The following is a 13,667-nucleotide window of genomic DNA, read 5'->3' as shown; positions in this document are numbered from 1 at the left end:
AAATTAAGTGTGATGCATGTGTTCACAGTCGCACCCATGACAGCAACCATACACACATTTGTATCCCACAAGCAGAAAAACAAACACAAGCACTAATGAGTTCACCGCAAGTACGCAAAATGGTGGGGAGAACTGCACTGAACCCTTACATTATGAAATATAGTGGTGAGTGTGTTGAACAAGAAAAGTTGCAAAACCCTGAAAGCTTTTTATTTCCTGAATGTGTCTTTAGAACCACCACGTTTTCCCTCAGTATGCATATAATCGGCACAGTTAGATTTGCATGAGTGCAAGGTAAATGTGAGCACAAACACTCTTCCTGGACAAAAGAATGAGAATTTTCAGGCCAGAGCGGCATGAATTCGAGTGGCGGGAGGGAAAATTAGAGTCTGCAGGGAACTTATATCCCTTGACATTACAAAGTATCTACTCCTAAAGTTGAAACTGTGCTCGTCAACATGAAATCGACAAGCTTTTTGCCTTTTCTTCCAGGCTGCTTTTCTAACTGAAACGCACCCTTGGTAAAATAGCTGTGGCGATCATAATTCAGTCCAAGCACACCCCAGCGGAGAGGATGATGACTTATGTTCAAATAAAACTCACTCACTGTTTACTCGCCCACATATTGATCTGAACAATCATAGCACGAGAGATGTTGCAAGTGAACCCAATTACATTTCACAACCAGCAGCCATCTTTTAAAGTCCTTTGAGAGGCCAAGCCGAGCATATTCTACGACAAACAGTAAAAAGTGATATCCCTATGAAATCTCCAGTAGCGTGCAAGTGGAGTGAGTTAGTATCACCACGATGCAATCCTTGTGAAGGGACTACCTGTCTCAAAGTGTCAGAGGAAGACAGGGGAGAGTCGGGGGGACTCTGAGATCGGGCCAGGTGCCATTGTTCCATAAAAAAGCGCGAGGGCTTTTTCTTGGGCTCCAGGAGAAGGAGGGAGAGAGGAGAGTATAGTAAAGTTAAATGTCTTCATGTTAGGGCTAGAATCCCAGACACTTGATGTATTCCTTCCTCAACAAGTATTCAGAGTATGTGTTTCACCTGTGGTCTGGCTGGCTTGCCCTCAAACTGAGAGGCAAGTTGCTCAGCCCTCTCCTGAATACTAAGCACATATAAGGGCATTTGGTCATCGGTGTGCAGAGGCTTAGTTGGCTCCTGCAGAAACATACAGCATCAGATCACAAAAAGGAAAATGCGAACCCTTGTTTTTTTTGCTTCTATTAAACATAATAGCTTGCAGTTGTGTTAATGATCAAAGATCAATAATTTTTTTCACAGTTCCAGTTGACAATGCCTTATTTATGCACCCTGACAGTGACATCACACCGAGTGAGTAAATCACGAAAGCAACAGGCTAAGGTTGGTAAAGGCATTGTGCGTAAATGGCATGAAAGCATGTGTAGGCTTAAACAAGAACTGGACTGAGTACGCTTTGAGTTAATGAAGGACGCCAAGAGAGAGTAAAGTCTATTCTTGTCTCGGCAAGGCAGCAAATTGTGTGTTAAGGAGTTCACAGCACCAAATCCGAACCTTTCTGGAAGATTCGGGAGAGGAGAGAGGCGAGTCGGCGCCCTCAGTCAGGCCACGGGACAAGTACCACTGGTCTAAAAAGAAACGTGACGGCTTTCTCTTAGGCTCCAGGGAGAAAAGAAAGGATGTTGGACTGTGCGTACAGATACCAGCTACCAGATGACATCATACTGCAGCAAGCACCAGCATCATGTTGCTAAAAGATCACAAAACGGCGAATCAAAATCTTAAAGAACCTATATTCTCACACAATGTCCATGCAAGTGTTCACCTTTGGTGGTTTGTCGCGTTTTCCCTTAAACCTAGAGATTAGACAGTCAGCCCTCTCTTGTATGCCAGGTATGTGAATGTGTCCTGGATCTTTCAAATGCAGTGGCTCCCACTCCTGCCAAGGAAACTCCATTATAGTCCCATGCTGCCTTGTGCTGTTGATCTGACACATCTTTTAAATATTTGGCTGTAATTAAAAAACAGCCAATCACATGCAACAGGAAGAGGTAGCAGTGACAAACTGGAAACACTGCCATGCAACAATGATTTACTCTACCCCGTAATTCAGAGGCATCTGGTAGAATTCAGATTTTTCTTCTGGTGGACTTTCATCCAAGTGCTTTAGAACACACACACACACACATTTACACAAATACACAATTAGCACTTTGGCTTGCATGAAGCTAAAAGAGAAGTTAGGGTATTGAATATTATGTTGGAGCACAATCGTGCTCGATTCCCTAAGCCTTCATTCATTTACAAGGTACCACATTCCTCCTGCAAACCCAGCATGAAAACAAGGAGCTCTCTAAATACTGCTAGTACCAACTGATAGCAACAACATTCAACTTTTCTTTCTATATACTCTACGCTACACACCTGAGGTACACTACCGACAAAATTAGGATTCCTGCTGACAGAGAACAATATGGGGATGAAGGGGGTAGGGGAGACTCAGAGGACTCGTCATGGGTTCCTAGCAGAGAAAGACAGACAGATGGACAGAGACAGTACACTGTGTCACCTCGGAGTGAAGAGACAGTGAGGAAGTGGAAGCAGAGGAAGGGAGCAGAATGGTTTTCTTAGGGCAGCTCCGAGGGCCTGAGCTGGACAATTGGTCCGCACCACTTCTGGCCTTTAGAGATGAGAGATGACGGACATGAGCAGAAGAGTCAACAGGAAATTATGAGGAAGATGATGATGATGAAGATGATGACGATAGGGCTGGCCGCTACTGTTCCAGTATTCAATTACTTGGTTGTTATTTTGGTACAAAATTGCTATTCAGAGTGTTCTCTTTGAGCACAAGTATCTCAAACCACAATGCTCTAAGAAGTATGTAGATGTGCTACATGTTGTGTAAACACTCACAAATGTAATATTTTCAATAAAGAATTTTACTAAATGTTTGCCATAATGTAGTAGTTGGGAAAATGTGCTGACCAAAAAAGCTAGCTAGCTTTGCCATATGGCTATTTGTGTTCCAGGAAGTGAGAGTTGTACAGTTGTAAAAAGTAAAACAGTTGAGTTTTTGGAGCAAACTCTTTTTTAACAGAATAAATCCCAGAAGAAAATAAAATACAACCACACAACTCTCAAGCAGTGTGCTAGCTATGAGTGGCTGAGGTGAAAGTTGTGAGTGGGACTTTGTAACATTAGCACTAGCCAGCTAGCATCAGAGTGGCTCTGTTACATGTTATGCTATCCACCTGGCAGAAAGCAATAGTTTTATCAGCCAGATTCCAGCAAATACTCAGAGCCAAACAGTAGCCGGGGCCAGCCCGAGATGAAGCTGAGCCATAGATCAGAGTAAACATGATTCATGCTCCCACTCGTTGTCATCTGAGGTGAAATTCCATCACTTTTTATGATCAGTCAGCACAAACTTAATAACCAGCAGGGTTAATATGCGAGTGTGAGATAAGATAGCCTTGATTAGGGTTCACTTGCTTTACACTTCACGCATTCTTGTGTTTAGCAATGCCACACACACACACACACACACACACACACACACACACACACACACACACACACACACACACACACACACACACACACACACACACACACACACACACACACACACACACACACACACACACACACACACACACACACACACACACACACACACAGTATCTTATACCTCAACTCCAGAACAACAAATTTCCTCATCTAGCACTAATACACACGAGTGAGAAAGAGATTATATCTTCTGCAAAACATTTTGCACTCTCCATCAATGCCTGAGAAAACAATCTAATCTAGTGAAGACAAAAAAAACAACAATCTAAGCATCAGCAGAGCACTGGTTGTTGCCGTATAATTGTGCTGATGTTGTTTTCCACATGGGGAAATGCAAAAGAAGGCTGACAAGACGGGCCAGCTGCCTATAGCTGCAATTCTACTGAAGCTGAAACAGCGGTTGTAGTTCTCTGGCTTAACTTAATTCCACTGTACCTCATACATATACCATATAAAATGAATACAAACTTTAAAAATGTGGCTTACAAAGTGACCACAAGAAAGAGAAGGTAGACACATTTAGGCTGGACTTTCCCCTGTACTTGATCGGGAGGATTGGAAAACTAGGCTAGTGGTGAACCGTACCTTCCCCCCTCTGCTGGGCAGCGTCTGACAGTTGACCATTTCTTTGAAGCGAATGCTGAGCTGCTCCTGCTGCTGAGTGCGTCTCTGAACCAAGACGCAAGGAGGGAAAAGACCACGGAATTGTCACACACACTCTCTCCCTCTCTCTCTCTCCTCTTTCAAACACACATCTGATTCTACATTTAAAGCATGTAGCTGATGACACACAGTTTAGTTAATCACAAAACAAAACAAAAAGCAACCTGAGCGATTGACTTAATTGCTCCAAGGGTCCCACACAAGCCAACTACAGCCCATCTAGAGCATGAGTAGAGCTCAGAGTAGTTTAGTTTAGGACAAAGCAGATTTTCAAACTATGACACATTCGAGGGACAAATGGTTAGATGGTGAGGTGGTCAGTCTAGGGGAATCAAACAGGGATCGGCAGGATCTTGGGGGACACTGTTTACCTTTCTCCACGCTGGGACATGACCCAAACGGACTGGCTCTTTCAAGGGGGCTGGAGCGGGGGTCAGAAGGCGGTGCAGATTGGGCAATGACTCCCCCTTTGTGGTCAAATAAAGGTGCGTGACCGAGTGTTGTCAGTGAGAGGCCAAGAAACCATGCAAGCCACCATGAGTCACAGACGTGATTCATGACGAGAGAGAAGAAACAAGAGAGAAGTGAGTCATGGCTGGATAAAGTGACAGAGCGTAGAAAAAATGCAATCTTGTGTAGATCGAAACAGAGAATAAACGTTATGCTTAGGCAAAAGGTAAAGGAGTGTTGTGAATAGCTACACAGAACAGTAATGAAGGAATAGTGATAGAATAAGAGAATGTAGCAGGGTTGGACATTTACATCCTTTCTAATGGGCTTGGTGCAGATGATGAAGACTGAATGACAGAGCCTTGACAGCGGTCTTAAAAGTGCTCCACTCCTTCTCCACAAACCATTCAACCTCACTCAACATAATCGTTCATTCATCCATTTCCACAGACTTATGTTGGTCCAAGCAAAACCCAAACAGAAGCTTTTATACTGTATAATGAAAGATCATATCAGAGGCAGCTTTTCCAAAACACACAGTGAGAAAACATGCTCTCTAAAGGCAACAGTCGGGAGTTGTCTCTATCTGCTTTAACAATAGCGTCTAGTGTTCCCATAGCCCACTCCTCCCTCCCACTGCCTCAGCTCTGTTGGTCCTCGGGAGCTAGCGGCCCGATGCTATGCAAACCTATTCACCCAATCCTTCCAAGCACAGTCAGCACCAAGCCCACCTACAATAACTCAAGAACAATAGCCTGACTGAGACAGAATTAGCATTCTGGGTCTCTGCTCATTAATACAGTGGCCTACAGTTCATCCGCCTTGAGACTGGAGGCCCTGTCAGACAATCAAACCTACATGCTCATCAGAATATTTATAGTGAGAACAAACAAACCACAAATCATCATCATCTTTGCCACGTACCTGTCTTTTGAGGCCTGAATGCTGGGCTGGTGCGTTCTCCTCAAACTTGGCGAGCAGCTGGGTGGCCATGACCTTGACTTTGTTGTGGTTACCCACAGAGGCAGAGTCCATCTTCCTCTCCGACAGAGCAGTGGAGGGCGACGGCCTTTCGTCACGACCGGCCCTCGATACCTCCTCCTGAGGGAGCGGAGCAAAACAGTGCCAATTTATTAGCCTGTTGGCTCAATTAAAAAGTCCTTTCTGGTCGGATAGACAGCGAAAACAAATCACAAGCTCAACGCAGGAGAAGCGTAGCTGTCAGAACGACTCACATCTTCAGACTGGCTGGTTTTCCTTCTCTTCCCCAAACCATCAACATCCTTCTCCTTTTTATCCTGTTGATGACATAAGCGAGTTATTTTAAAACAGACAAAAGGTCAACGACTACAAAACAAAATGAAACTGAGTAATTCAGGTTCATGAAGAACTAAGTCATTTTCAGGCACTGACCTTGGGGTTACGTTTCCTGGAGATTGAAATGCTCTGACCCAGCTTGCTAAGGAAGGAGATGGGTGATTTGGTGCTGGCTATCAGCGCCGCCTTCTCCTCAGGACTCAAGTTGTGGTTATCTTAACACAACACAGAACAGATGAATGAAAGATTACAAGCAAGGAAGGACATATTGAAAGATTGAAACAGGCAAGTATATTTTCTATCAGTTTTTTGTTTTCTGCATTATTTAGCACCTCCTTAAGGAACAGACACAAGACAGAGCATATGACACAATCTCACCTCCAGGGGGCACTGTGTCCTTAAACATCTCATAGAACTGACTGAGGTACATGACCATAGAGAGTTTGTCTGGCTCGACCACAGAAGACATCTCTTTGCCAGTCATACAGGGTGAGATGCCAAATTCCCTCTCCGCCACGTCAAAACCCAACTGGTTGTTCTTCTCCTGGTCTCGCTCATCCAGAGAAGTAAAGTCACTGGAAAGAAAGAAGGCCAGAGAGAGAGAGAGAGACAGTCATTAACCAGAAATGCTAATGATGATCCATGTCTGGACGTTGCGGTAAGCGTTACTGTAAATGTCATTACAGCTGACAAAGCCACTTAAAAAGGCTCATCAATACATCTCCACAACACAAAACAGATCCATTAGACGCATTAGCTTCAGAACATCACATCATCATGAACCTGCCGTTCATCCATCAGTCCTGTGTGTGTGCTTGTGTGTGCACATGTGAACACGATCTTTCCCTTTCCCATATGACCAATCAGAGGCACCAGAGAAGAAATGCAAGACCACTTGGTAAAGGTCATGCCGGACCTACAGTATGTGTGTAATTTAAACTGCTCTGCAGCCCTTAGAGGGCAACAACCTACATTAGGCAAAGCAGATGGAGACCGTTGTTTATTTGGTGTGTGTGTGTGTGAGAGAGAGAGAGAAGAGGAATAAGAGGGAGGTTATGCTGAGAGTTCCCTTGAGACGCTTGAGAGGCCATTATGACTGGTAGCTGTCACCTCATATACACTGATATACAACCCAAACCAAGGCCTCAACAGGCCAGTAAACATCATTTGCAACTAACAAACTCACATAAACACAGCAGGTCCACCAGTATATGAGCCACAGCTGTTTAACCCCTTTAAAGTGGCACTAATGGAATATTTGTCCATTAGATTTTAGCTACATTTTTGACACTTACATGAGATCTGGCCTGTATCGGTGGATGAGGGCACACAGGGCCAAACCGCTCTTCCACGACATAGTCAGGTCCGTCACCTTCACGTTCCTGTATCCCTCCGTCTGTCTCTGGCACCAGTTTAGCAGCTTGCTGGATCGCGCAATGGATTCTGGTGCAGCGACGAGAGAAAATGTTAGAACGCAGCAGTTTGCATGGAGACCCGAGCTACACACGGAGAGAGAAACTTAAATCATTGCCGACAGCGTGATATATCTTGGAAGGGATGGGGAGGGGCAATCTGACAGCCTTTTCCCATCCATGGCTTCTTCATCCATGTTAGTACCAGTTGTAACCAGCCAATGAGATAACATAACGAATAGTGAGATGTAAATGTTGACTGAGAGGGGGGAGGAGGGAGGGAAGGAGTGCAAATGAGAGGTTAGGAAAAGATGCAGTACTGACGGGAAACCTTTGAAACCACTCAAAATGACGTCTGACGCTGAACTCGATGATCACGTTAGTACACGCAAAATTAATATTCAGGGATCAGGTCAGTCCATCCACATCCAGATTCCATCATTCCACAATTCATTTCCATATGGTTTATTCACACATAGCAGGTAGACTCAGTCACTGTTAAAAACTAACACAAATCCCTTTTAAAGCAACACCATGCATGGACTTTGTGTTACCTTGTAACTGCTTGTCAAGCAGGTAATTTTCTAGAGTGAAAATAGTTTGTTATTACATTTCAGCAATGGTGAACCGGGGTAAAATCCTACAGTGATAAATAGTCTCCGGGCTACTTAAACAGCTTAACAGTGAGCTTTTGTCAGAGTAAATGGGATATGGAAACTTAACACACCGTTCCTCGCCAACTTCGGCGTGGATGCGTTGATCACATTCTCGATTTCAATGCGCATTTCCTTCGGCTCTCCCGTGTCGACGAGATGCCGCACCTGCAACAGACACGTCGTTATGACTTAGATCAGATTTCAAACTGGCTAAAATAAAAAGTAGTATTCAAAATTGCCGCATTAGGAGTTCTTATTACTAATTACAACACGACATCACCTTCATTACATTATTTGAGCTGCTAATATATGTAATTATAACCCGTAGATGATAGACGTGACTTGCAGGTTCTCATACACACCTGACTGGGCCTGAGGTAGTTAAGGCTGACGTTGGGGTAACGTGTGGTTGGATCCACGCTGTAATGACTGAAGTTCTTACTGACATTCTCCGGTGTGGTCTGTGGTAGCAGTCGATATATACTCTCCCTAAAGAGAAGGGAAAATGAAACAAATTGTAACATATTCCACACAAACAGGAAGCTTGTTTGCAGTGGAGAAAGATATAAAGGAAATATCCAATTCTGAGGGGAGTAGAATGGTAACCATGGGAACAGAGGAAGAAGCATGATAGCATTATTATGGAAGGGTAAATGAGGGTTAGTTTAGAACAGAGGATTCACATTCCATTGACTTCTTACGAGAGCCTCTTATCCCATTAGTACGAGCTGAAGTTGGGACTGACGCCTGAGCTCACAAACAGGCACATTTCCCAGTAAAGCACTTAAGATAAAAGGGTGTGTATCAAGAGAGAGAGAAAGTGGCGTGGTGTGTATATGGGGGAGTGTTTAAATACGTGCAAGTAAGAAGTACAGGGAGTCTTCTCTGTGTGTGTGTGTGTGTGTGCATCAGCGTTTCCACTCCCTCACCTCTCTGCCAGCACCTCCAGAGGAGTTTTTCCCTGAGCCCAGCTCCTCACCATCCAGCCCGAGTCCATGGCTGCTAGGAAACCTCGTGCGATGCCAGTGCCCATGGGCCAGAACGGCTGCAGACAACAAGAGACGGATCCATCAAGAATATTAAAACCAATGAGCACTGCAACTTCTCATTCAGTCACACAGCATAGTGTCATGGCGTCTCCCTCACTCACCTCCAACAGGCTGTCGCCCACCAGCGCCACTAGCAGCTTGTGGCCATTGCACTGGCGGACCATGGCGGCGTTCTCTGAGGCGTACATGCAGGTGAAGTCGAACATGGCGACGTCGGGCTGGCCGTAGTGGTTGATTGCAAAGTCCAGGGTAGGCAGCTGGTGGTTTGTGGAGAAATCCGCAGCCTCGCTGGCGTAAGACAGCAGGGCGACCTGGTCCACGTTCGCCCTGGACAGCAGCATCTCGGTGTCGGCGTAGTCCTGCGGTACAGATGAAGAACGAGATGAGATCAGAAGTGGCATTTCTGCGAAAGCGAGGAAGGCGAGCTATCTTTCGCAGTTACCAAACATTGTTGCCTTGTTTCATGCTGTTATGTGTGATCAAGGACATTTTGAAAGACTTTCTTGGGATATAAAGATGCAGAGCACGAGAGATAAAAGGCAAAGGAGGAGATATATGCATAAACACAATGTGTGTTATGTTATTAACACACTCTTTCATCTGAGAATTTATTTCGCCAGTGTTTATTCTTTCAGTGGGTGCAGTTTAAAGCTCAGTAATTAAGTGACATTGAGAAATAACTTGTGAGGAATGTATTGCGACACAGAGACATGATAATTGACAATAATTAAAGTGTATGAGAAAAACTAAATAGGCAATGATTAAAGCTCATTGAGAGAATAAAGAAGGAGGTATTGTAAACTAAAGGATTATGAAGTTTGTCTCATTTTAGACATGAAATCACTGACAGCACGGCACGTTTTCATAGCGGGAGCTCAGTAGCGCATTCCTCCATCTTCAAGCTCCCTGGCAGCCTGATCCGCAGCCTGTCCAGTGCCAGGCTGGTGGTGGTGGGGGGAGTGGAAGCGGAGTGTGGTGGAAGTTGGACGGGCGCTGGCTGTCTAAGGAACTGTGTCCTCACCAACCTTTCCACCCCTCCCTCTTCCTTTTTCCCCCAGGAGCAGCACAGACTCATTTACATGGCTATAAAAGGATCTGTCCAGAATGCTGTATTAAAGGGAAACTTCCAGAAGTTACCCAGCAGGCAGCGCTGGAGTAGCTCCTACCTGCCGACTCCAAAACACCTCTGGCAACACATTTCAGCGCCAGCCAAAACAGTGTAACCTCATTAATGTCATCAGCTCGCAGCTTATTTATATCTGTGGCACAATGTCATTTATGTGCCAACCCTGACGGCCAAAAGCAAGAGGATTGTCAGCAAAACATTTAAGGCAGATTTAAGATTTGCCTTCCAAAATCCTTCACACGATTACAGCAGACTTAAGTTAATCTTTGCACATGAAGACAGACATGTAAAGGTCTTTCCAGTTTCCTGTGGAAAGAAACCGACAGAGGAAACCACGGCGTGTATACTAAGCACAAAGTCTCAGTTAGTTTGCTTCAGTTAGCAGTTTGTTCCTGAAAGCTGTCGGCTGGTTTAGACCATGAGACCAAAAACAGATGAAATCATACACTGAAGGACAGAAAGAGACAGAGACAGGAGAGACAGATCCTACAATTGTCACTCAAACATACACAGAACAACAAGAGCTCGGGGCTTTGATCACTCACGTGCAGAATGACTCCTTTCTCCAACAGGCTCTGTTTTTTGGCAGTCATCACAAAGTAGTGCGTGTCATCCTTGTAGTAGACGATGTTTTCCAGGTCAATACCTAAAAAAAGTCAAAGACGCATTGTTACCATCTCAAACCACAAGTCCTTCTCTCTGTATCTATGGCCTGGCCGTCTCTGAGCAGCCCGCGAATAAATGCCATCATTAGAGGACAAGCCGCAATTACACGACCCAGAGCACCAAACCAAAGCCCTGAGGACATTGTCATGTCAGCAATAAACTGTGGCAGACTTGGCATCAAACCTCATGTAAAGCATTTTAATTGGGGGAGGATCTATTGTTAACTATTACTTTAACGATACATCCCTGTACGTTTCTGGATCCATCCTGATAAATGTGCAGAACAAGCAAGTTCATTGCATGTCACACCTTGCGAGATTGGCATTAGCGGTAATCTGTGTTCAAATTGAGCAAAATCCAGTTTGTAGCTCTATGACAAGCAGCAGTTGGCCATCAGTGGACATCTCGTACTGTTTTCTAGGACGACGGTTTCCAATCGTCTACCAAAGGCTTCATCGTGATCCCCTCACAACGCAGCCTGTAGGAGATGTGACCAACCTGTTGCTTCCCGGAGGTCTTGAAAGAACTTTTGGTTGAAGATGAACGCCACCCCGCTGATCTCTTCCACCTTGGCCTCTGCCGAAGTGTTCCTGTTGATGAAATTAGCCGTGATGGCGATGGCCAGTTTGCCCCGGAACTCCTTACGTCGAAACCCTACAGGGGGAGGAAGGCAGATGGGATGTGACCTCTAGGTTAGGGGAGTTGGAGCGCATGGATCGTTACACAGATGGTGAACTCTGCTACAACAAATCCAAAAGCCTTCTCAAGCGTAAACAAGCACAAAAACTGAATTTTGTACCACTTTTAATGTGTCGGCTCATATTTACTTTTACAACATATCAAACGCAGCATATGCACCCATCATGAATGCAACCAGATGTACTTTGGCAATCTAAACAGCTTTCTACTTTTTCAAGCTGCGCAAACGTAGTTCATAGCCATCCCAGTGGGAGTTTGCTGCTTCCCCTCTTTCATGGAGCAGTGATTAGAGAACAGAGAGAGGTCACGGCACTCTAACTCCACAGGGGTTCTCTATGCCAGTGTAGCTGCCTGCGAGGCCCAAACACTCATACAGGAAACAGACAGCCAATTCAACAGTTCCTGCTCAGCTCTGCTTAGGGAGCGCTCGTTTCTCTGAAATGAAATGAAGCTTACACGCACATGCACACGAGCGTACACAAAGGCAGATGTGCGCAAACACTCGTTCATTTGTAAGGAATAGAGTGCGATGAGGCAACCAATTACAGCTGGGAGTGAGATCATAATTCCTCTAAGTGACCTCCAAGAACGACTTGTAAAGAAACACATCTAAGCTAAGTTAATGCATGTGTACTTGCCTGGCAGTGTGTTCCTCCTCCCGTCTGCTCCGATGATGACATCAAACTCCAGCTCACTGACAGGGTGTGTCCTTGGGTGGACCTCAGCCCTCCAGCCGATCCCTGAGAAAACAGCAGCGTGTGTAATCAGACAGAAATGCATCAGCAAGGCGAGCGAGGAAGCTTTCCGTTCCATTTCCTTGTACTCGTCTGGCCCTGGTGTGACTCACTGTCAGTGTCTTGGTCTTCTGGGGGCTCAATCAGACCCTTGAACTCGACGTTGACGTGGATTTCAATACCCACGAGGAGAGCCATTTTGAGCAGCATTAACTGAAGCTGACGAATACCTAGAAGACACAGAGTAAGAGGATTACAACCCAGAAACAAAACACAAGTATTCAGCCTAATTAGGCTCAAATGTGTCCGGTCTACTCACTGATATGATCGATTGCCCCGGCGCAGAACTTTCCGTAGAACTTCTTGGCCCCGAGGCCCCTGAGGTCCTGGATGGTGAAGGGCCAGAGGTGCAGCACGTTGTTCCTGGAGAAGGCATCTCTCTTCTCCAGCAGCACCACTTTGGCCCCCAGGAAAGCGAGCTCGATGGCTGTGCGTAGACCACATGGCCCCGCACCGATGATCAGACACTAAAGGCAACAGACAAAGAGAGATACAGATGAAATGTTAACAATATGCGTGGAAAGTAAAGGAGAAAACCAATGTCTCTAATGATGGTGGCCTGCCTTTGAGTTGGCACAGGCACGGCCCTTCTTGTATTCCTTTTGGCTGGCTCGCTTGTCCAATTTGGCCCAGAGCGCTTTGGCCTTCCAGTAGTTCAGTTTGGACTTGAGCTTGTGGTAGAAGATCCTGGAGTCATTGGGCTGGACCTCCAGGTGCTCACACAGCTCTTGGAAGGCCTTGAGTGTTCCCTTAAAGGTGCTGGCCTGGACAAATTTGTCAAACTTGACATGGGAATGGTTGACTCCGTCGCCTCCGGCTGCACAAGCGCCTCCATCCCCCATGATCCAGACTCACGCAGGGCTGTGAGGGCCCTTCACCCCCCACAGGCAGGGGTCTCTGGGTCCAGCCTCAGCCCTGGAACAGCCTCTGTGGCGGAGGGCTCTAACTGCCAGCCTCAGGCATCCTCATCCTGCCATGGAGAATGAGAAGGATTACAGCTTTTAGTTTCAAAGTTAAGCACTGGATGAAATTGTACCATATGCAGAAAAGCAAACATACAAGATTACAGCTTTTCAATCCCCAGAATGATATCAACACTGTCCCGTCCAATGTAAACAGGAATTTTGATTAGAGGCTCTGACGGATGCAAAGAACCGCACGGAGATTGCCCCTGGTCGGTTGCTTCTTTTAGTGCTCGCTTTTGAGAACCTCCATGACTCATCACCCAACCAATCAAAGGAGCCATTCCCACTGAGGGCCCGCCATTCCTCT

General features: G+C 45.6%; 1 protein-coding gene across 7 annotated transcripts in view; it reads right to left on the bottom strand.

Moving 5' to 3' along the window:
- Positions 1–13,667, bottom strand: part of mical3a (microtubule associated monooxygenase, calponin and LIM domain containing 3a) — a 51,065-nt gene that overhangs the window by 24,977 nt on the left and 12,421 nt on the right. For all 7 annotated transcript variants that reach the window (XM_076171138.1, XM_076171090.1, XM_076171098.1 and 4 more), the window contains exons 2-16: positions 12,959–13,365; positions 12,655–12,862; positions 12,449–12,565; positions 12,240–12,341; positions 11,401–11,556; positions 10,782–10,882; positions 9,212–9,469; positions 8,991–9,106; positions 8,424–8,550; positions 8,133–8,226; positions 7,289–7,436; positions 6,372–6,568; positions 6,090–6,208; positions 5,912–5,974; positions 5,601–5,777 (exon numbers count right to left, since the gene is read on the bottom strand). In XM_076171138.1, the coding sequence (XP_076027253.1) occupies positions 5,601–5,777; positions 5,912–5,974; positions 6,090–6,208; positions 6,372–6,568; positions 7,289–7,436; positions 8,133–8,226; positions 8,424–8,550; positions 8,991–9,106; positions 9,212–9,469; positions 10,782–10,882; positions 11,401–11,556; positions 12,240–12,341; positions 12,449–12,565; positions 12,655–12,862; positions 12,959–13,237 (2,262 nt within the window). In that variant the 5' untranslated portion in view covers positions 13,238–13,365. The remainder of the gene's footprint in view (positions 1–5,600; positions 5,778–5,911; positions 5,975–6,089; positions 6,209–6,371; positions 6,569–7,288; positions 7,437–8,132; positions 8,227–8,423; positions 8,551–8,990; positions 9,107–9,211; positions 9,470–10,781; positions 10,883–11,400; positions 11,557–12,239; positions 12,342–12,448; positions 12,566–12,654; positions 12,863–12,958; positions 13,366–13,667) is intronic.

The sequence above is a fragment of the Genypterus blacodes genome, unplaced genomic scaffold (genome assembly GCF_046128005.1).
Source record: "Genypterus blacodes isolate CSIRO-AG114 ecotype Tasmania unplaced genomic scaffold, CSIRO-AGI_Gbla_v1 ptg000015l_1, whole genome shotgun sequence".
In the NCBI taxonomy this organism is placed as follows: domain Eukaryota; kingdom Metazoa; phylum Chordata; class Actinopteri; order Ophidiiformes; family Ophidiidae; genus Genypterus; species Genypterus blacodes.
Note: the sequence above shows the minus strand (reverse complement) of the source record. Positions and strands in the feature narration are given on the sequence as shown.